At 52.3% G+C, this 23,139-nt stretch overlaps 2 protein-coding genes across 5 annotated transcripts; one reads left to right on the top strand and one right to left on the bottom strand.

Moving 5' to 3' along the window:
* Positions 1-1,536: 1,536 nt before the first annotated feature.
* Positions 1,537-22,699, bottom strand: POLL (DNA polymerase lambda). Of its 4 annotated transcripts, none has more exons than XM_074831132.1 (10): positions 22,406-22,699; positions 22,232-22,321; positions 12,679-12,822; positions 12,112-12,409; positions 11,277-11,445; positions 7,861-8,196; positions 7,086-7,259; positions 6,011-6,139; positions 3,812-3,980; positions 1,537-3,442 (listed from the first exon to the last, which is right to left on the bottom strand). In XM_074831132.1, the coding sequence occupies exons 1-10, from the start codon at positions 22,461-22,463 to the stop codon at positions 3,078-3,080; spliced, it is 1,932 nt and encodes a 643-aa protein (XP_074687233.1). In that variant the 5' UTR covers positions 22,464-22,699; the 3' UTR covers positions 1,537-3,077. The 4 variants fall into 4 exon arrangements, with proteins under 4 accessions (XP_074687233.1, XP_074687234.1, XP_074687236.1 ...); XM_074831133.1 differs by having other exon boundaries at positions 12,112-12,406; XM_074831135.1 differs by lacking the exons at positions 22,232-22,321; positions 22,406-22,699 and adding an exon at positions 14,000-14,204.
* On the top strand, positions 14,410-21,948 carry DPCD (deleted in primary ciliary dyskinesia homolog (mouse)). The gene is made up of 6 exons (XM_074830069.1): positions 14,410-14,485; positions 14,739-14,819; positions 15,483-15,607; positions 16,436-16,569; positions 20,518-20,620; positions 21,746-21,948. Exons 1-6 carry the CDS (start codon positions 14,422-14,424, stop codon positions 21,848-21,850), a joined length of 612 nt encoding a protein of 203 aa, XP_074686170.1. The 5' UTR covers positions 14,410-14,421; the 3' UTR covers positions 21,851-21,948.
* Positions 22,700-23,139: the final 440 nt, after the last annotated feature.

Below are 23,139 nucleotides of genomic sequence, written 5' to 3'. Positions count from 1 at the left end.
CAGCTGCTCTGGATGAGCTTCTTGTGCTCCTCCACCTCCTGTCCCTTTGCATCTGCTGTGGCTGCACCCAGGGTAGATAGCCCCCATCCATCCCTGGCCCACCTGGCTGCAGTTGGCCACAGGAGGGCCCTCTGCCCCCTCCAAAGGTCCTGAGCAGGGATTTGTGGAGTGTGAAGGGACAGACATCAGGCCCCTTCCCTCTGAGAGCAGAACATTTCCCCCAGCAGCTTCTGCAGGACATGGATGCTATAGGGCCACCCTCCCTGCCATTTCCCAGGGGGCTGGATAAGTAGTCCTGCTCCTGAGCAGCCCTGGCCCCACACATCCCCGTGTCTGGCCTCCCCCCGAGTAAAAGCAGCAGAAACAGCAGGGCCAGGGCTTTGATATGCTGCTGCAGCTCCAGGGTGTGAATTGTGGCCCTGGAGAAGGGAGGTGACAAAGTGGAAGGAGCTGGGGGCCAGCAGTGCCACATCTCCCCCAGCTCCAGTGATGTCCCCAGCACATGGCCTTGGTGAGGACAGCCCCAGCCCTCCAAGAGCAGCTCGCCCCGGCACCCAGAGCTGGAGGCAAACTTCCATTCACCAAGGAGCCAGGGTGAGCAGCCCCATACCCCACTCCCCGCCCCAGTCCAGGCAGAAATAGGTCCATTCCCAGGGCTGCCAGCCATAAAGCTCTACAAAAAATCCTCCAGGAACATCCCTGCAGTGCTGGAGGGAGGGGGAGCCCCTATCCAACCTCCCTTTGGGGCAAGACTATCCCCAGCTGTGGCCCTGCCCGACCAATCCTAGATGACCCCAAGGATGAGGACTCCACCCTCTCTGGGGTTGGTCCCTGGGCTGCAGAGCCCTCCTGGGGAAAGAGTGCTCCCCCTGCACCCCCCAGGCCCTGCTCTGGGGCTGACTCCCCTTTGGCCCTGGAGAAACCAGCCCAGTCCTTGCTGGCTCTGCCCCAGACTCTACCCACCTCAGCAGCTCCTGGCCCTCTTCAGCTTCTCCATCTCCCTTTAGAGCCAGTGTTTCTTGCTGCTCATCTCCACGTGCTCCCTTGGCTTCCAGACTGTTCGGATTCCCCTTGGACAACTAAAGCGTTTCCATGCTCAGGAGACTGAGCTGTGTTCCAGGCACAGAACAGGAGACAGAGCAGCAGCCAGCTCCCATACACCCTCCTGCGTGATAAATATGGAAAAGCTGACAGCAATCCCTTCCTGACTCCACACCTGAAGTGAGAGCTCAGCCCAAGGCTCAGAGCTCAGAATTGCTCCTTTCTCTGGGCATGGCCAGCCCCAGCTCAGCCACGTGGCCAGTTGGACAGAGCCAGGTCCCACTCTGCCATGGGAGGATGGTGGCCAGCAACTCCCTGCCCCGAGAGCCAGAAGTGGCGATCCAACAGCGTGAAGGTCTCCACTGCCTTCTCCCTGCTTGTACTGGAAACAGGGAAATGAGCCAGCACAGGAGGGGCTCCTGGTCAGCCAGAGGGAAGAGTCCCAACAGTTGCAGGCCAGAGAGCAAAAAGACAGAGATGCCAAGAAAAAAAAAAAAAAAGAAGAGGAGGATTTATTATACTTCAAATTTCAAAGCACCAAGACATGGCAGAAGACATTCATTTCCATCGAGCGTTCAGTAGAAAGGCTGGGCTGACAAATGACACTGCTGGGGTCAAGGCCTCCCCAGCCCCACTGCTGGTGCCCAGCAGCCACAGCTGACAGCGCAGCAAGAAACTGTGCAAACCCACCAGGTTTAATGCCTGCCCTAGCAGCAAACACACAGCTTGTCACGTGTGACAAAGACACGGCAGAGTGCAGAGAGGGGGTGGCCGGGTCCCCCACAAGAGAAGGGAGCAGGAGGCCAGGCCAGGCTCAGAGAGCAGCCAGAGGCAGCCCTGGGGTCCTGGCACAGAAACCCCCACCATGGCATTGCTGGCAGCAGATGCCGCAGAGCGGCACCTCTGCCAGGAGGAACCACTGCAATACCCATAACAGAGACAGAGCACTGATAGTCTCTGGGAAATTCATCTCTAGAATATAAAATAGTTCAGGTTTCCTGAGAAATAAAATTCACTCCCATGGAACTGGCAGGGCCAGCCACATGTACACACATACACAAACACTTTCTCTGATCAAGGACCAGGTGACTCCATTGGCTTCCACAAGGACAAAATGGGAAAGCTTTGCTTCTCCCAGATTAGAACTATCTCCTCATGTTTCTCTCTGCCTCTGTGCCTCCTATGCACAAGCACACAGCCCTGCTGGGTTACATTCAGTGCCATTACATTCAAACCCTTCATGAGCACAGCTCCCCGAGCCGTGAGGTCCACTCCTCTCCTGCACTGAGGAAAGGAGCCCTTGGGGCCAGGCCAGGGCCATCACAGCTCTCTGCACCAGAGGATCCTTGGCACACAACAGGCTGAGAGCAAGCTGGCACAGCACATCAGGTCCCTGCGCCTCCTCCAAGGCTTCCCTGGCACCAGGGGAAGCTGGCGGCTGTCGCAGCAGCTCGGCCCTGTGCAGTGAGACCCACCAGAGGACACAAGTCAGCTCAGATGGAGAAAGGACACAGCAGCAGCACAGCGGGATCCTTCATGATTCCCAGAGTAGCAGCTGCCAGCAGTAGTGAAAAGGGGGAAGGCCTGTTCCAGGGCCAAGCCAGACTCCTGTTGCCTTCATGCATAGCTCAGGACAGAGATTTTGGGGTGTCTGTGCTCAGACACAGAGGAAGATGCATCCCACTTCCCCTGTTTCCAAGCACTGGGAGGGGCTGGATCTCAAAGCTCCACAGCCCAGCCTTCTGAAGCTTCCCCGGGGAGAGCAGGGCCGGGGTAGCTGATGGGCAGCGAGCCCTTTTGGTAGCCAGAGGCTGCCTGTGCCATCAGACAGTGCTTCCAGCGTGGTTTCAGCCCACAGCCTCTGCTGAGTGAAGCCACACAGTTCTACCAGCAGCAGGGCCCTGTACTTGCAAGGAGCCCCAGTTTTCTGGGATGTTTCTCAGTCTGCAGTTACCACAGAGCAGCACAGGGGAAACCAGCACCCTTCAAAACAGCAGCACAGCAGTGGGCCCAGGGTGCTAGGTGACAACCAGGCATCACCAGTCCCGTTCCGAGGGCTCTCGGTAAGGCAGCCCCAGCTGAATGAAGACATCTCTCTCAGTGGGAGTGGGCAGAGTATGACCAGATGCCACCTTGACGCCTCCAGGGCCTCGCACCACAGCCGAGCTGAGGGCATGCTCCGATAGGCTCATGCCCTTGGTCTTGGCCAGGGCCCGCATGGAACGGTTGAAGTGAGCTGAGCCGGTGAAGTAGAGCAGGGCGCAGGCAAACTCACTGTAAGGCACCACGATGATGTCAAGCCGGCGATGACGCTGGGCTGGCCCGGGGAGGCGGCACACCCCCAGGTACTTCTTCTGATCACCGTTGTCCTCCTGACTCACCAGGTCATCTGTAAGGAAACCTGGGGAAAGAGATGAGGCAGAGAGGAGCTGAATGGTAGAGACTGACACCCCCACCCCAAACTCCCCACTGTCCAGACAGCAGCTGAAGTGTCTCATAATGTGCTGTGGGACCCCAAAGACAACCCAGGCTCATGCAGACAGCAGAAGCCATGCTGAGCTGCATCAATACTCCTTAGCACTAGCTGCGGAGCTGCCACTGGAGCAGGGCCGGGATCGAGGGCAGTACTCTTAAGGGCTTACAAGATGTCCTGTCCTTGGGAAAAGTGATCACCTGCCCTTCAACGAATGTCATTCACCTCACTGCCCCCTCAGCTTGGCCATCCTAAGAACAGCTTTGAGCACCATGTGCCAGCCCCCAGCCCTCTTACCACTCCTGTGGAGGCTGTCAAGCAGCTTGCTGAACACCCCGCGGTGAGACTGCCCGTCTGGGTGAGTGACCAGTACATCCACGTCTCCACAGGTGGGTTTCCCCCGACGGTAGGAGCCACATGCCACACACACAAGGCCAGGCTTCAGGGCCAGGGCAGCTTGTCTGACCTCCAAGAAGAGAAAGAGGGATGAGGAGTCAGAGACCAGTCTCTTCATGCCCCTTCCATCAAGGCAGCAAAGGATCCTGTGCCTGCCCTGTGGCCTGTCCTGCATCTCCAGGGTCTCCATATAGAGCAGACACTTGGCAGGCATGGCAATCTGCCCCACCAAGGAGGCTGGCCTGCTGTCAGTAGCCATGTCAGTCAGGGCGGCCTCCACCCAGCCTTGCAGGTGCGCAGCACACTGCCACACAATAGTGATCTATCACGGCACTACCATCAGTCATCAGCTCTTGGGGGGCACTGGGCTGGGTTGGGTTGGGACAAGCAGGAAGCTGCAGCAATGCTCAGGAGTCAAAGTATGGCATAACCTGTCACAGCCTTTGGTTTCTAAGACAGCAGGAGAGAAGAGGATTTTCAGCTCTCCCGTGGGCCAGGAGGGCAAAGCTCGCCAGCCCTGCCCACAAAGAGAATCAGTTCAACACGAGATGGTCACAGGTCCTGTTTCAGAAGCAGAGATGGGCCCATGGGGAGCCTCTCCAACAAGACCCAAGACAGCAGAAAATCTGCAAGTGTCCCTTGGAGTCCACTCCTGCCAGCTCTGCCTTTGCAGAAGAGCCAGGCTTCCTGACCCGGGAAAAACACAAATGCCCCAGCATTTAGACCGAATGGATGCCAACATGCTGCTGCCAGCAATCAGACACATACAATCAGAACATCCCCTAAAGCAGCCACCTCCAGGCTGGACCCCAGCTCCTGTTTTGTGCAGACAGTGCTAATTCTGATGGCTTCATTCATTAAATGCTTAAGAAAGGCTCCCAAGTCCTTGGACAGGAGTATTCTGGGTCTGATTGTGCCAATCACCCTGCTGGCAGCAAATAATTAGGGGCTCAGCAATTCCCAGTGACGAGGCCATCACAGAGGCTGGGGTTCAGGAAGGCAGTGTCCATGCCCACAGCCCCTTGTCACTCTTGGGGATCATCCTTCATTAGCAAGAGATAAACCCATTAACCTTTGCCCCAGAGGTGCTCCAAGAAGCCACAAGCCTTTCTCATGCGGAGCAAGCCCTCCTCTGGTGTCCTTGCCCCCCTTCTGGCTTTAAATGAAGATTTCTAGAAAACTCCCAGCCCCACCCGAGAGCCTAAAAGCTCCTCAGATCTCACTGTGACAGGCAGCACAGACAGTGACTAATCCCTCATTCTCTCTCCTGGGCCTGGATCAGAGGTGTGTGCGTGTGTATGGAGGGGAGCACAGTAATCCCATCAAGATAACAATAGACCCACCCCCAAGAGCCAGCTCCTCAACCCAGCCTGCCTGGGAAAGGGACCACTCACCACCGAAATGGCTAATCCGGCACACGGGACTGACACCCCAGCAGGAGCCTGGCAGGAGTGTATTCTTCATGGCCAGGCCCTGTGGCCGAGTGACAGGGTCACGCTGGCTGCTGCTTCCATGGTGATCAGAGAGCACAGGGGTAGCAATGACAGTGTGTCCCCCAAGCTCTCTGCTCACATTAGGGTACACTGCCTTAGCACCCCATAATCCTGGAGTGCCATGGCGTACCAGAGCAAGCAGCACCCATGTGCAGCCTGGACCCCCTTTACTTTCAGCAAGGATATCCGTGCTCTGTCCTCCCCCCGACAACCAGCCCACAGGGTGCTCACAGCTTCCTTTGGAGAAGCAGCACCAGGGAGACAGCTCAGGGGCCTCGGCTGAAAGCAGACATCTCAGGAAAGATGAGAGGCAGGAACCTACTCGTCCCACCATGCCACACGCAGCCTTTTTCAAAGCAGTGCGTAGAACTGATACCTGTGAAGTATCCTCCTCCTCCTCGCCAGTCACTCAAACTGAAACTCCCTACGGGGCAAAGTGGGTGCCTTGTGTGCCCATGCCCAAAAAGGGTTCCCCGAGCACTGACCCTGCTCAGAGGAGAGGCTGAAGAGCTCAGCTATAACAGCGAGGGACATTTCCAGAGCATGCACCCTCCCATCAGGTCCCAGCAGGTACTCCACTCTGAGGGCCTGAGGCTGAGCTACTCACGGTCTGTTCTATTTCCGCGGCTTCCTCCCGAGGCATGCGCTCCAGGAAATCCGTGTAGTGCTTCAGCCCCACAGCTTGCTGGCTGGTGAGAGTCGCCTTGGTGCGGATATCATCCAATGTCCGGAAACCCTAGTGCAGACCATGTGATGATATGCAAACATCTACTGAGACTTTCCTCTTCAAATACCAAGATTTGGGGAGATTGTATTTAACCTGTCTCAAGTCCAGGCCAGTGACAGCTTCTGAGATCACATATAGAGCTCACTTAAGGCCTGGTTCCTAAAAGAAGGGATTTAGGCAATCCCACTACCCACACACACCTCTAATCTCCACCCCACAATGACTGTGAATCTTAACTAAACCTGACAGAAGGCTACTGTTCTTAAGGCACTGTGTTCCTACAACTGAAGGAAAACAAGTAATGCAAGTAAAGGAACACCTAGAATATCCCAGTGAGGTAAAGCCTACAGCATGAACACAACCATATTTTTAAGACAGCAAAGAATACAGTCACAAACCAAACACTATAGGAAAACAGGCTTCATTCACTCTGTGCTCAGGAGACAAACTGTTTTTAAAGAAGGAACCCCACCCAGTGGGCTGGGTTGCTCCAGTTGGCACAGTTACTTCAATCTCATTTTTACAACTTCCAGACAAGGTGGACGGCTGCTCTGACAGCTATCGGAGCCAGCCGGGCCAACAGGCCAGCAACTGCATCAGGAGCTTTCATGTCCAGGATGTCCTGGTTCAAGCCTGGCTCTTAGCAGTGTTGTTGCTATGAGCAGTCTGAGATGAGCTCCAAGCAACAATGCCAACAGAAGAGGCAGCATGTCCCCCACTCCCCATCTTTGCCCTCTGCACCCACCCAAATGCAAGTCTCAGCCAGGTGCACTCCATTCTTCCCAAACACACCCACAACGGGACCCAGTCTTGTAGCTCCTCCTATAAAACCAGATTCAAATCCCATCCATGGATATTGGCAACTGGAAGCTATTTGTGAAATTAACTCTCCTACACTCAGCAGCAGTCTTCAAACTGTAGTCTGAGAACCTCTTGTGTAAGGCACTAAACTCACCTGCCGGTACCACATCTGAGCTGTCTTGACCCCTGCTCCCCAGATGTTGGAAAACAACTCCAGCACAGGCACACTCTCACTGATATGATCCAGCTTGCGCAGGTGCCCACTCTCCAAGATCTCCAGAATCTTCTCTGCCATCCGCTTCCCAATCCCAGGGATTTTACAGGCTTCCTAGCAAGAAACCAGAGCCACTACTGGAAAAGTGAAGATCACGGACAAGCTGGGGAGCTGCTACTCACTCAGAGCCTGGTCAGTCATTTGATCAGTAAGTGGCAGGACTAGTTCTGCCTGATGGTCTCCTCTCTAGCCCAGGCTTACATAGGCTACATCGATTCAGCGCCAAGTGGAAAAGGCCAAGCATGCAGAACAGGACTGAAACACTAACACACTGAATGGCTGGACTGTCACAGTCAATTTTATCTATCCAGTTAGTTTTATATATTATCCGGGATGGTGGCCAGTGCTGATGCTTAAGAGGAAGGTGAAAACGTCCCTGCATGGTGCCTGGGGAAGGCATTTATCTCATGAGTGCTCAGACCTGGCCTTCAAAGGCTCGGACTCCACTTTTCTGCTGTTCTGAAAACACTGCAGGTGGTCAGTGAATCCCAACTGGCACTTGCTACACAACTTCCATCAGGGAAGTCACCACACAGGAAGGAATTCCCAAGGCCTGAAGATAAGCATGTACAGAAAGAAGACGGGATCTGGCTCATAACAGAGCTAGGATGCTGCATCTATCTCCCTGCTCCACCACCCTGGGCATGTGTTTTACCTGGTAGGAGGTGACTGGTTTGTGGTAGCTCTTGAGTGCATTGATGGCTTTGGAGTATCCCAGAGCTCTCCACTTGTCCCCCTGGACAGAATAGGCCTTTGCGAGCACTTCCAGCTTCTCTGTGATGCACTGGTTGTGATTCTCCTTCTTGCTGTTGGAGGACTGGGCACAAACCCACTTGCTGGCAGGCTGGGCCACTGTGGAAGAGCTGTCACTGGTCTCCTCTGATGATTTCACAGGGTAGCGGCCTGAAATCAATGCTTCCAGATCTCCCTGGGTGACACTAGCATCTTCTCCTTCGCTGTCTTCATCATCACAGTATTTCTCAGAGTCTTTCTTTAGGGAGAGGTAGAAAAGCAGCCATGTGAGAATAAGTGCATGCCTCACATATGTCCCCTTGGCACAGGCTGCTCCTGAGAGTAGGAATTCAGAGCACTAACCAAACTCCAGGGCATGCAGTGCTCAAATTGCCATCTCTAGAAGCAGCTAGTTATATGCACACCATAGCTCTTCACATCTCAAGCTACACACGCACCCCTTGAAGCTACGTGCACATCTCACAAAGCACAGGAGACTAGAGACTGCTGTCCACCTGTATCCATCCTAGCACACACCAAGCCCCCGAGACCTAACTGAGGTAAGACACTGAGCAACTGCTGCCAGCAGCATGGTATGACAATGCTGAAATCCCTGGCTGGGGGAGATCCTGACTCCCTCCTCCCACTGGGAAACCTTTCCCTGGTCTGGTGACTGCATAGCCAGAGCTCTCACATTCAGACTCTGCACCTTCCACCCCATGATACAGATGACAGGAGATAGGCACTGAACAAAATCTTAACAGGGTAGTAAATTACAACCCCCCATTTTCCCCATGGCTATCTGCAAGAGAAAAGGGGGAGGAAGGAATGACACAAAGGACTCCACATTCCTCAGTGACAGAAGAAAGAACCAATGTATACATTTGCTGATACCCTCAGCATTAGGATGCCTCTGTGTAGACTTAAGAAACAATGAGCCTTGGCTTCAGGTAACGAACAAAAGGGGATAGAAGCGGGAAGTTGCACAGAGGCTTTGTAGATTGCTTTGCTCACTGGGGTCCCCCTCTCTCCTGATGTATAAACACAGGAGTCCGCAAAGATCCAAGAGCTTCTCTGCTTTGGAAGTAACCCTGAATGGCACAGGGCTGTTTGGGATCAGTCCAGCAGTTACATGCAGGACACAAGTCCTGTTACGAGTTTCTCCAGAGTGTCAGCCTAAGTCAAAACCATATCTTACAACCTCTGGTTCTGCTGGCTAAGGAGGTCTGGACACACAATTCCTGCATGAAGCTGAAGTACTTAGGCAGAAGAGGCAGGATGTTTCCCTTTTGTAATCTTGTTTTATAACTCTGAAAACTGGGTCAGACTGAGGATTTGATAGACTAAAGCAGTTTTATTCGCCTTGAAACGCAGCTCCCTTAAGACACTGATCCCTCTAAGGGCAGAAAAGCCTCAGAGCGTTCAGAGCAGTTAGTAAGTCCCTAAAAAGCGTTTAAGGACCACGTTGCCCAACCACAATGCAAAGAACTCTGCAGCTGGGGCATGCAATTCCCACCCTCTTGGCCGGCAGTGTCACACAGGTGAAACAGCACATAAACCCCTGGCGCTCTACTCTTTGCCAACAAAGCTGATGGACTCTTTACAACCATATGTGTAAAACCAACTAGTCCCATTAGCTTCTAAGATACTCCAGGATCCTAGAGCAGCTGATTTGCTAGAGCTGGGTGAGACTGGGACAGGCATGGTTTGTCTAGAGCACAGCACAGGAGCCAGGATAGCAGCTGAAGCCCAGTAGCTGAGGCAATACACCACTTGAGAGGGACACAGGCAGCCTGGGGTCACAGCCCCAGGGTTCAGCCAGTGAGTAACTGGCACCACTTGCAAAGGCTGCCTTGCAGAAAACTACTGCATCCAGATGCCAGTCACAAAGTCATTGCTAGTCTGACTGGTAACAGGGTTTCCTCAAAGGAGTTTACATCCAAACACAGAACTCCCAGAGCAGCCCCTGTTCAGTATGAAACACTGGCACACTCATCATCTCCTAGAGAAAAAACATCCACGCAAGCTAGAAAAGATTCTGTGCTTAAACAGAGGCTACTTCTAAGCTGAGATTTCAGCTTCAGCTTTGCTGTTGTAGCTGGGTCTTAAAAGTGGTTGGTACTGTCTTTAAAGTATATCTCCTGTGTTCTCTTCTCCTCCCCAAACTCACATAGTCCAAAGCTTGGAACAAGGGATTTTACTGAAGCATTTACAAATATTGCTTTTGTGCACAGACTAACAGGAAATATCATTGCTTGAGGGGATTTAAAAGAGAAAAAGGCAATAAGGCTTCAGACTCTAGCAGCTGCCTGACCACCCAGAGTAAAGGTGAGCAGGAAGCAGGGCAGATACCACAGGATCTGTAACAGTACAAAAGATCCTTTCGCCTGTTAAGTGTGAGATTTGTTAATTACAATTACCACTAAATCAGAGTTACATGAAACAGCAAAAATTGGGTAACTGCAAAGGTGATGCAGTTAAGGAGGAGTCATCTCTGCCTACAGCACACTGGATAGTAAGTCTGGGGAGAAAAGATCTCCCTCTACACACATTCAAGAGAAAGCCTAAAACAAAAGAGTCCTCAATGGGCTGCCAGTTAGGGAGTAACCACAGGGTTTTGTGAAACAAAATTTGGAACTCTGTTAGAAAACAGATGCCAGCATTACAAGGCAGCTGCTGCTCTAAGAGGTCAGGGGTAACTTTGCTACAGATAGATTTGAATGATGCAACTGCCCCAAAAGAATTCAGCAAACTTGAGCAAAAATACAGAGAAAAGAAAGCAAGCTAACAGCAGGTCAGAGAAGCTGACTCACAGCAGAGGCACTAATAACCCAATGCAGATATTTTAAGCACATCACCACAATCGTTCAAGTGGCAATCTGATCCATTGCACATGTGTCTGAACAGGGTGCTTGCCAAGGAGTGGAGAATGGGTCACTATGGCTCAGGGAAGAACACGGGATGAAATACCAGAGACAGCCTTCCTGAAAGGGGGATACTCTCAGCCAGGGAATATTCCTCAAAAGGATGCAGGGGAAACATGATCACCAGAGTGAGCCTCGGCCTGATCAGAGCACCAGGACTGCTTCAGCTGGAAATGTTCTGATGGGGACGAGAATTTAAGGGGCGTTGTTTCTACTTTTATCACCTAAAGGGGACAAAGAGCAGCAGTAACCACGTCCACAGCCTGAGCCTGCCAGCACCAACCCACTGAAACATCCAAACACCTTCCCTTTGTGAGAAAATCTGGCATTGTATCCCTGCAGGGATGCTCTTAGCCAGGAAAACCAGCATGCAGGATCTGTTCACAAGGATAAGGGCCTGTGTGGGAAGCCTCACCTCAGGCAGCTGCTGCTGTCCAAGGGTGCCCAGGCCTCGCTTCGAGGAATCCCCCACCTGTGCTTCAGTATTTGGTCTCACTGTTCCCTCCTCTGCTGGAGGCTGGATCTCTTCACTGCCCAGAATCTGCTGCTGCTGCTCTTTCTGCAGTTCTCCCTCCTCCAGGTACCTGCCATGGATCAGATGCCTTAGTATAAGAGAAGGAAGACTTCTCAGCCCCCAGAAGTTTGACTGAGAAATTCTTCTGCATGTTTTGGGATGGAGCAAACAACCCATATGACTTGTACTCTCTCAGATCACAGATTAATTACTCTGGTTTTGGCTCAGTTCCCCAATTTTCAACCACCTCGCTGACCTACAACTTCCACTCCTACCTACCTCACTCTTAGACTCTTTCTCTAAAACTTTGCCAAAACATTTTGATCCTAAACTGTGGCTGCCTGCTGCTCCATTCCTTATTTCCTCTTACGCCTGTCAATTCTCTCTCTACTTTTCATCTGCAAGTAAGAAACAGCATTTAATCCTCAGCATTTTTAAAAGAAATCTTGTTATCACTGATGGATTAGGAAGAGGTGCCTTTAGCATCTGTAGCAAGTGACAGGACTCCTGTTAGCACTTCTGGGCCCTATTACACGTTTTGCTACCCCACAGAATGACAACTGGTCACAAAGTCACTAAATTTTACAGTCTGTATGTGGAAAAGTGACTTTGAGTCATGCCCACAGGAGCTGCAAGGAGTTGCAGTTTGAGATTTTGAGCTGAGGCCAGATTTTAGTGCTGTTCAGTTTAGGATAGAAGCACTGTAGGGAAGAATGACAGCATAGCATTTGCATACCTGTGAGGCATAAAGACACCATAGCCAGCAGTACTCAGCAGCTTTTGGTCTCTAATGCAAGCACTTAGCCAGGATGCCTTCACTAGCTGCAATCCTGATGGTAGCTTGGTTAATTTAAGGAGCCGCAAGGCCCGATCACAGTTCATGTCTTCGGCCACAATGATGTGTGTCACTTCCGAGGAGAGCTGCTTGTGTACAACACCCCCATTGTGGATAATCTGCTTGTGGAAGATCTCCGCCCTGGCTTGGCCGATGCCAGCTTGCAACACGTAGGCAGTGACTGGTTTCAGCCACTCTGCTGAGGAAAAGAGAGGCAGGAGCTCAGTGGCAAGAGCAACAGTGTCCCAAACCAACTGGGCTACGTAGCTCACGTAGGACTTGATGGCACCCGCAGTGGCAGGCAGTCTTTAGGGGCACCATCTGGACACATCAAAGCAACCTGGACACAGCCTCTACAGAAAACACACTTGGGGGCCAGACTTTCCAGCCTTTGGGGGAATGGGAACCTGCAGTTAACAAGCTGGGGTAGAAGTATTACATTCCACGTCACGGGCATGCAGGACTTACCCTCAGGTATTTCTGTTCCTTCCTCTTTTGAAATCTTCGGAGGGATGCTTTTCTGCGAGTCATCCCTCACCTTCTTCCTCTTGGGAAAGGCTTTGACAATCCCTCGTGGCTCCATAGGCCTGGTGGGAAGTTTAGCTGCAACTGCTAAATAACAGTAAGAAAGAGGGAGGTTGTTTAGAACAGTGTTACACAATCACAACAACTTTAGATTCACTCATTTGTTTCACTGACTTTGTTGGTTTGGGTTTTTTTGTTGTTGCCTTCCAAAAATGCTTGCCCTGAGGAAGGCACCTGGAGACAAGAACTTCAGTACACAACCTCAGAAAAATTAAAAGTTAGAAATCATCAAAAAGCGACTTAAGAAGACACTGGCTGAATATCTCAGAAACCAGTAACCCTGGGTTCTTACAATAGAAAGTCTTCAACTACTTTAAAATTTTGGAGCTCCTTCCTGCCCAGCCAACAGAAGCAACTTTATTTCCCAGACATTTCTTAAGCACATTCCCATGAAGAGGGAGAGGGAATGCCTCTCCTGACAGGGCTGAAACCCAGTCACCAACAAGAAGAGATAAAGCAGCTGATCAATACCAAGCATTTCATACAGTCACAGGAGGAAAAGCCCCAACCCAGCTTCAGCTGGAAATAGCAAATTAGTAAATATTAACTAGTCAAGTCCACTACAGCTACAGCTGTAGCTTTACCATCACTAACCTTGCAAAGACAAACTTTGGAGCTTTAACTACTAGCCCAGGCTACCAGGAAGTTTGTTTTTCCATAGCCCAACCAAAACCCTGAATCACCGTATATCCCAATAGCTCCTTCCACCCACCTGCAGTGTTAAGCCAATGCCAATTTGAAGGTTTCCTCTTTGTGCAACACTTTTTATTTTGCTTAGAGATTTCTCACACACATGCCAGCAAAAACCTATTGCATTAAGCTTGGAAGAGCAAAATGGTCCAACCTGGCCATGTCTTCTCCCTGTGGTCACCTTCTCATCCAAGTGCTAAACACAATCCTCTGGAAGACCAACCTAGAGCTAGACTCAAGTCCTTGCTTCTTTCTACAAGGAAGAGTTCAGCTTCAGGGGAGAAGAAACCCTGCTACATTTCTAAAGCTCAGCTTCACAGAAATGTTTCTGATTTCAGGACATTCTGACCAAAAAAACAAACCCTCTGAAAACAGTAACACTTTCTATTATACAAAGAAAAAAAAGCACACCAAAAAACCCCCAAGCTCCTAAGAGCCTAAACCCTCTTCGGGACTTGGAAGAGTGTTTTTCTAGGTAGTATTTTTAAGTAATCTAAACACGCACGCCAGGTACCAAGCTTGCCTTGCCAGCATCCTCAGGCCACGAAGGCTTCAGCGCCACCAACCCGGCTCGCCCCGAGCCCAGCGGCACCCAAAACCCCGGGGGCAGGAAACAATTCCCCCCAAACCCTCGGGGCTGGGCCGGAGACCAGCCTGGGAGAGAACGGGAGCCCCCCCTACGCCCCGGCCTGAGGAGCAGCACCGAGAGGGCCGAGACCCTCCGCGCCAGCGGGGCAGCGGCCGGGGCGCCCCGCAACCCCCGCCCCGAGGAGGGGAAGGGCCCCCCAAACCGGACAGGGCACAGAGGCTTCCCCGCAGCCGGGGGAGCGAGGCGGGAGGACGAGCCCCGCGGCCGCCCTCACCTCCGGGCCGGGAAGTGCTTCCGGGCGGCGGCCGGAAGTGTCCGCGTTGCCGTGGCGACGGGGCCCGGCCGCCATGGCGGTGCCGAGCTGGCTGGAGAGGCTGCGGGCTGCCAGCAAGACAGCGCTGGTGCAGGACGGTAACGGCGGCGGCGAGACGGGATAGCCCCCTCCTTCCCCCCCACACCGCCCCGCGACGTGTTTTGGGGTGACCCTGCAGCGAGCGGGCGGGGGGACGGAGCGGTGTCGGGGACGGCCCTGCACCCGGGGCAGGGCCCCAGCAAAGGACACAAGGCCACCAGCGCGGGGACGCGGCCCTGGGCAGCGGGACAGAGCCCTGCACCTAGGTATAGGTGTCTTCCCCTTTCCCCTCACCCCTTGCCTTGCCTCTAGGGAAGCGGAAGGTCCACTACCTGTTCGAGGATGGGAAGGAGATGGCCGAAGAATACGACGTGAAGAGTGGTCAGTTAGTGAGTAAGTGAAGTTCTCAGCTGGCCCCTGGCAGACGTGGGTCAGGGCACAACTGGGGCGCGCATGGTGGGTCTGCACTTGCAGGGCCGGGGTGTTGAGAGGGAGCTCCTGGTGAGGAACAAATCGCCCCTAAATATTCTGGGAGATAAGCATGCCTGTAGCTGAATTTTGTATGGTTCGGCTTGGGCCCAGGGCGCTCTGACTTCTGTGGCATAGCAGACCTTGCTTTAGTCCAGGATCTCTCCCCAACAGCTCATCTGTCACAACAGGCTTGGACAGACTAAATGGAATTGACATCTTGCATAGCCAGGAACTGAATCTGTAGTATGTGCTGGGGTAAAATATGCTTTTTGGTGGTTTCTGCAACCACAAATAAGCAAGGTGTTGGTTATGGCTCTCGTCCAAAACCACATCACTGGCGGCATGGCACCTGTTGCAACCCCACCATGGCTTCAGCACGAAGTAGTAAAAAAGAGGCATTCAGTGCAGAATTTCTGAGTTCAGAAACAGGCCAGCTAACAGATCCACTCACACCAAAGTGGAAATGACTGGAATTAAGATATATATCTTCATATCATCTCAGTGTGCTGGGCAGCTTTGGCAGTCGTTTGCTGGAGTTCTTCTAATAGACCAGAATAATGAAAACCCTTCTTCTCCCTTCCACAGGTAGAAAATGGCGAGAGAAGAACACCCTTGGGGGCTCCGGGAAGTGGCAGGTTGAAGTGGGAGAGCCAACCTCGCCGCTGCTGGGAGCACTGGAATCAGAGCTCATAAAGGAAAGCAGCTCCAATGTATGTAAGAGTCTGCAGGCATGACTGCACCTAAAACTACCTAGTTTTGTGCTTACAGCAGTAGTTGGTAGACAGCAGATCACTCACAGCCCCAAAAGACAGCCTTAACCTTCCCACCACTCTACTATAAATCATCCCAGAGGTGCAGGGCTGGCTAGAAAGATGGAACAGTTTGGGTTCTTTTGGGGTCTTCAAGAGATTTGTAGTTTCCTTTAAGTAGAGAAACTTCTGCTGTGTTGGCCAACTACTATTCTGGCTTCCAAAAGAGTAGGCTGAAAGGAAGGCCAGTGCCATGACGAGTCAGTGGATGGAAAGCAGAGGTGATGACAATGGAAGACCGACACAGGCAGTGCATAGCAGGCTGCTCATTAACCTAGCACAGCCTGTTTCATCTTCACATCCCTCTAGCTTAGGGGGCAGAGGTTTTAGTCTCTCACCATCTTTTCTACAGACCTGAAACACAGCACAGCCCTGCACAGCAAACTGGGGCAGAGCCAGGACTGAGTCCAGCAGGTCCCTAGGGTAGGCAGAGCTCAGTATTCAGTGGCCTGTGAAGAAGAGGCCCAGTTTCCTTGTAACCCTGTGCTGCAAGATTCCCTCGCTGAACACTTTCAGCCTCCTACAAGCAGGGCAGGCAGTGCCCTGGGTAAAGGCAGAGCAGTACTAGCTCTAGGAAAGTGCTGCTCAGCCAGTTTGAGTTGCTCCCTAATGGTCCAGTGAGAAAGAAGAGCTACTCCCACGTGGAGCCTCTCAAGATAGTACAAGAAGGGGACAGGGAGGGGAGGAGACAGCCGGAGGGGTCTTGCTAAAGGTGCTTGTTTGCTGTAGCCTGTCTTCATGAGGAAGGATACCCTGAGCCACTTCCAGTGGCGGATCCGTAACCTGCCCTACCCCAAGGAGGTCTACAGCGTCTCTGTGGAGAAGGAGCAGCGCTGCTGTGTCATCCGGACCACCAACAAGAAGTCAGTAAGGACAACACTGCCAGTGCTGACAGTCCCTCGGGGTGGGCTGGCACAGAGGGCAGGCTAGTGATTGCACAAGGGGGGTTGCCCTCTCTTGCCTTCTGTCCCTGGTGTGCAAGGGTTGAGGGGCCCCACCTCGCAGCTGCGTGTCTCCTGCTGTCCGATTTCCACTCCCAACTGCCGCAGACACGTTTACAGTAGAAACCTCAAGGTCGAGCTGGCCTTTGAAAAGTTACCTCACAGTTCCGGTAGCATGGTGTTTGCTCTCTTCCCCTGTGAAATGTTGCTCCCTTAGAAAAATAAAGAGCGTTGCAGACCTTTTGAAGCTAGAGCATCCCATCTTCTCCCTCTGACACGATACTTTGATCTAGTCATTGTATCAGCATGCATGGAGGTGCAGGATGCAACAGGTACAGCAAAATCGTGGGCACCCAGGCAGTCAGATCTCCCTGCGTAAACCTGTCTGTAGACACAACGCCAGTGACATGATCTGGAGGTAGCAAGAAAAAAAGGCAGACTGAATCTGGAAAGGAAGCACCGCAATATTCTGCCAAAAGAAATTTGAGATGGGAGGAAAAAACCATCATCTTATACTGTGTCAGTATGTGGCATCTCTCACTGAGACACACACTGTGCCCCAAAGCATTTACAGCTTTGTGAGATAAGCCAGGATGAACAGTAGTATTGGGAAGAAATAGCAAGTATTAGGAGAACAAGGGAGGATATTGGAAGATAAGTGAAAGCTATTTACAAACTGGGATAATACACCAGTATGGAAAGCTGGGCAGGCTGCTGTCTGCTTGCCTCCCCTCGCCAACATTGCTACAGAACACAGAAAGATCAGATTCATGGGTAAAATCAAGCCCAGTGCTTCCCAATCTGCCCCCTGCCCTCTTTAAACTGCTCTTTGTAGCTGGCTGTAGGTGGTGCTGTTGGCAAAGAACTGCTCCTCTGGCTGTTCAACGCCTTTCAGATCGCAGAATCCGCAAATCTTCAGGCAGGGGTTTACTACACCAGAGGCCGTGGCGAGGGGATTTGAGCTCTGCACATGAGCACACCTGGACTCTCAGGAGGAGGCTAGACAGGAGGAAGTCGGAGTCTACCCCATGAAAACAGCAATTACAGCTCTAATACAGAAAAATGCTGGCCTAAATGCATGCAGAGGGATTCACAGAAGAGTGGCACTTTAGTAGGGAGCCCTGTGTAGCAAAGATGAATGAGATTCCCATCAGCCACACGTGGATACACATGGAGCTAGGACAGGAATGGAGTATGTGAGCCTAAGTCCAACCACATACTATCACAGACAGGCTTATCTACTCCCAGTCCTACTAATAGTGTGTATGTGGGAACTTTCTTGCCTGTGTAGGTGCTGTAAGGTTATAACGTACCATTGAGGCTTCACCCATGCCCTGCCTGACTTCGAGGTTTTTTGTACCACTCTCAGGAAAACGGTAGAGTCCCCACAAGCCGTTGGCACCTACACACTCGTAGGCTAGTGTCAGAGAGAGTTAAAGGACCTGACAGCAGCTCATGGCCTGCACATGAAAGTTAAGGACTTCTGGAATTAAAGTGAAAGTCGTCTCATTGGGGACAAGAACGACTTTGCTGTCAGTAGGGAACAGGGACAGACACCAGCACCAGAACACTTAGTACAGGCTCCAGGATATCTTACATCATTTCTTCTGGGTCTCGGCCAGGGCAAGGCACCACTCAGCAACTAATTCCAAGATAGCTACAAACGCATGGAGTCCACAGAGAGCGTGCACATCACTACGGGAGGGAAAGGAAGCCTCGGAGCCTCTCCAGCCCTTGGAAGTCAGCCACGCTGCTTCTGAGCAACAGAGCTGTGCTGACCGCCAGCCAGAGGCACAAGCAACGGAATGGGTTGCCAAGTCACTACTGAGTAGCTCAGCTCTAAATTCTCAGCATACCAGTAGCAGTTTTCCCTACAGGCTGACAAAAAGTGGGTTTCCAGTAGGAAAATAATAAGAGGTGACCACATACGCACTGTGGATCTCAGGCCAGGACCCAGGCTCAGAGTGCAATACTGCCCTTGGCCATGGGGTGAGAGGCGAGGGCAGAGAATCTGGCTGCCTCAGCAGGGGTGACCGCCCATCAGCTACCTCCCAGCCCAGACAGGAGCTCTTCACTTCCACCAGTTACTCCCGTTCCCTCTGGCCACAGCAAGGGCTGCTCAAGTGGGATTTGCTTAAAAACTCTTGCTGTAAAATAAACCCATTAAACTAAACTCTAAAAACAAACCCAGAAAGTCACCTCCCCAAACGCCAAACCTGATTCAATTATTGTAGCGAGAGGCAGCGGTAATGTTAGGAGGAGGAGGGGGTGGCCAGGCAGATCTGGTTTCCTTTGATCTTGTCACAGATTTTAGTTTGAGGCCAGCCAAAGCCATTCTTCTCCCCTTCTCCTTAGTCCTGGGGCAGCAGAATGCTGCTGTTTCATTGATGGCTCCCAAGGCCCTTTGAAACAGTGGGTTTTTTCTGTGTACTGCTTTTTTTTTTTTTTTTTGTCTAATCGGTAAGAAGTTAACACTTCCTTAACATGTCTTTGTGTTCATCTAATCTCTGCTGTTTAACCTTTGACATCTCCCTTATTATCCATGTCTGCCACCTTTTCCAAATACCGACAGCAGTGACAACACAGAACGGTTTGAGCCCTGCGGTAACAAGCTGCGTACATTCCTCCCACTGCACCAGGAGAGCCATTTGCCCTTTGTAGCTGTTTTCACCGTGACTTGGAAAATAAACTGCAATTTGGGCAGAGGTAGCTAGAGAGGCCAAGTCTCACGCAGCCAGATGAATGGAGAAGAACCTCTCATGGCATGACAGCAGCCACTGCCTATTCCTGCTCTGGGCACCTCAGTACCAGCTACAGGCCAATTCCTTGGAGAGGGTTGCCCACGAGAGTGCTGGAAGAGATTAAGAACCCAACCATGCCTCAGCCATGCCTGTACATGGGCGCGGGACCACCAACTAGTCTATTTGGTGCAGCCCCAGAGAGAAGCAGCAGATGCAGGGCAAGCCATGCCAAGCAAGAAAGGTCTCAGGCAAACACAGACACAGACCTACAAGGTTCTGGTCCCAACGTCTTAGGAAATCTCTTAGCTGCCTAGACAGCTTATAACCCCTCCAGTTCTGAGACATATCCCCTTTTCTTCCTACTGAGCAGAGCCCAAGGTTTGGTCGGTGGAGAGACACAGGCTGGATAGGGAGCTGGCAAAAACCTCTCTGTCCTCTGCTTGGGTGTGAGAAGTGATCAGGAGACTGGGATAGAGACCAGGGAAAGAACTAGGGGAGCTGGGAGTGCAGAGGAGAACCACAGCCACCCTGGGGCTGTGTGGAGACACTGCAGAGCAGAGGCTCAGGTGACGGTGGGCACCTACACCCGGAGCTCTGTGCCCAGGGGTACGCCTGAGCACCCCTGTGCCACCGAAGCAGGAAGTTATCTAGGAAGCACAGCAAGAGGCCAGAAAGATGGGTTTAGGAAGGATTGCAACACAAAATGGTGCATCACTCAGGAAAGTTAAGTAACAGGGCACCAGGGCTTTGACAGCTGTTTTGCCAAGAGCTAATGGGAGCTGCTGGTACTTAGTGGGAAGGAGAGGCCATGAGTAGGGACAAAGACAAGGCACACCTCTTGTTAGGACTGAGTAGTCTGTCCCTAACCATGTCTGGCACTACTCAAGGGCAAGCTGGAGGGACCAAGACTGCTCTCACACACCAAAGCCCTTCAGGACTTTGTTTCTAGTGCTCCTGTCAGCCTGGATGCACCAGCATGCACACAGCATGTTACAGGGCCCTCCTGCCAACCTTGAGAGGTCTACTGTCTGCATCTACACCTTGTAGAACAGCACTCCATAGCTCAGCACTGCTAGCAGGGGAATAGGAACCCCACCTTCCTCATTTTTGTCTCCTCTCTCATTTGTAGGTACTACAAGAAGTTCTCTATTCCTGACCTGGACCGATACCAGCTCCCCTTGGATGCAGCTGCCCTGAGCTTCACCCATGCCAACAACACCCTGATAATCACGGTGAGGTTTTAGCCACGCAGAACAGCACTTTGCCCTTCTCTTTATGTCCACAGAGAAGTTAAAATTCTTACACGTGGGGAAATGAGGCAAAGCAGGGAGATCTGCTGAGGGTCACTGATGAGCCCCCTTCTCTGTCACACAGTCAGTGGGAGTTTCAGATTACACTGGGCATGCTGACACTAGCCAGGACAGCCCAGGCCGCAGGAGGGGCCCTGCTTGCTGCTCAAGGTGACTTACAGGTGGAAGAGTGTCTGTCATGCCCTGTTTTCCATGTATCCCCTCCCCCAGGCCTGAGTAAGCCTCCACTCTCATGACAGCAAGTTTCTCTTGTGTTGAGTCCAAGGACCTGCTGCACTTAGAGGTCTCACAGTCTTTAACAAAAAAAATTTTAAAGAAGTCACCTGCTGCTTTGTGTTGGAGAGGACACACTTCCAAGCACATGGTGGAAGTGAGAGACTAGCAGAATGGGCACTTCCTTGTTGTTGCAAGGAGCAGACAGAGGCAGACAGATGCTTTAGAGCAGCAGGTGCTCCTCTTCTTAAAAGTGGAAGTCAGCTACCCAGAGAGCATCCCCTCCAAGGGAAACCTCGCAGCAGAGCTGGGGCTGCACGTGCAGAGGAAATAGGCCAAGAGGAGCACCTTGAGTCCTGAGCTTCTGTTTGCTGAAGGTCAAACCCCTGCCAAAACACACCTGCATCCACCACTAAACTGCAGCTGGGCAAGGGGGCTCTGAGGGGAAGATGGAGGAACTGCAACTCTTACTTCTTTGCCTTATAAAAAATGCGTGTTATATTTATATATAACATGTGTGAGCATACAACCAGTGAGCACGCCAGGGATCTGCATGACACAGCTTGCCAGGATATTCCAGAGGGGTTGGTGGGGGCCAGGACTCCATATCCAACTGGAAAGTTTTACTTGCACTGTAAAAGACACTCTAGATCTTGGCAAATGTCCCTAGCGCCATGGCACCACCTCTCCAAAGGGGCTTCTGAGGGGGCCAGTAACAGAAAGCCCTCCCTTGGCAGGAGGGCCCCAGCTGTGCCAGGAGCACCTGGCCCCACTGGGTCAGCTCGGAGCAGAGGCTGAACAGGAGGGCTAAGGGCATCTCTCTCTGTCCTACAGTACCAGAAGCCGAAGGAGATCCTGGCTGCAGAAGAGCAGTTGCAGAAGGAGCTGAAGAAGATAAAGGCAGCTAACAATGAGGAGGGCGACTGTAAGACCCAGTAGGCAGAGGCTGCTCAGAGGCTGAGGTGGGGGGCAGCTCTCTGGCATGGCTTCATGGTATTTATTTTGCCTTTTCTAATAAAAGTTAGTCCTGTTGTTAATAGAGCCGTTTGGAGGAATCTTTGCAGGCCCAGGGAGACAGAGGGGCGGTCGATCTCTTTACTGCCCAGTCTGCTGATTTACACAGACATTTATGATCCTTCTATGAGTTGTGGGAAGCTGCAGCACGCAAAGGAAGCGCGCTGCATCCACAGCCAGCCGCCCTCTCCCCATCCTCCATGAGCGGAAACAACATGAAAGCTGGGTAGTTGAATTCCCTCTGTCTGCCACCATCGCTGAAGGCAGAAACGTGGAAAACAAGAACCCCCTCCTCACACCCCTTACCTGCCTGGGAGGTGCTTGGAAGCAACTCCCTCCTGTGCTGTTGTGCAAGGTCCTCCATACAGTTAGGATGCTCTGGTGACGCCGGTATCTCTGCAAACAGCATCAGTGCTTAGATGTGCACGGGCACAGCCTATGAAACAGGGTGAAGAGGAGGACACCCAACTGCTTCCTTACCGCCAGCCGTGCGCAACGTGACGTGCAGGAACCGAAATGCAGCTGCCTTCATTTGCATGGCACGGAGGAGAAAGACAGCTCAGGAGGAGCAGCAGCACACCCCTTCCGCGAGGGCACAGAGGTGGCCTGTCACAAACCTCGCTGCGCAGACAGCACCCGCACACAGGGACAACCCTAGCAGCGCTGATTTAGCAACTTGCCCTCCAACCAGTTATTGTCTCTACCCTGCAGCAGCTATCTCTGTGCTTGGATTTCTGCACTTACTTCCATTCCAGTTCATATTTGAACAGCTCCTACTCAAACCAACCCTACTTTTAAGTGAGCCGGCCGCAGCACAGCTCCCCTGACGAGGGCTGCTTTCAAACCATGAAACTCCTTAGAGCCTGGGCAGCATTCCCCAGTTAGAGCCTCGCTGCTGGGCAGCCCCAGGACCCACCTGCACAGTCCTCCCAAAACAACGGGGGCACCATCGACTGGCAGAGCTCACCAGAGCCCGTGCACCCACCCCACTTGCAGCTTTCCCGTTCCCTGATGTCCCCCGAGATGAGAGTGCACCCTTCTACCCACCATGGGGCTGCAGCTCTGCTCCAGGCTTCAGCCAGGAAGAACCGAAAAGCTGCTACAAGTGTGCAGGACCTGCCAACACATGCTGCAGAAAAGAAATGGTAGGACTGGCAGCAGCATTGCAGGCAGGCCTGTCATGGGAGGAGTCTCCTACACCAGTGATACTTCTT

Source organism: Strix aluco, chromosome 7 (genome assembly GCF_031877795.1).
Source record: "Strix aluco isolate bStrAlu1 chromosome 7, bStrAlu1.hap1, whole genome shotgun sequence".
NCBI classification, from domain to species: Eukaryota; Metazoa; Chordata; class Aves; order Strigiformes; family Strigidae; genus Strix; species Strix aluco.
This window is presented reverse-complemented; position numbering and strand designations above follow the sequence as displayed.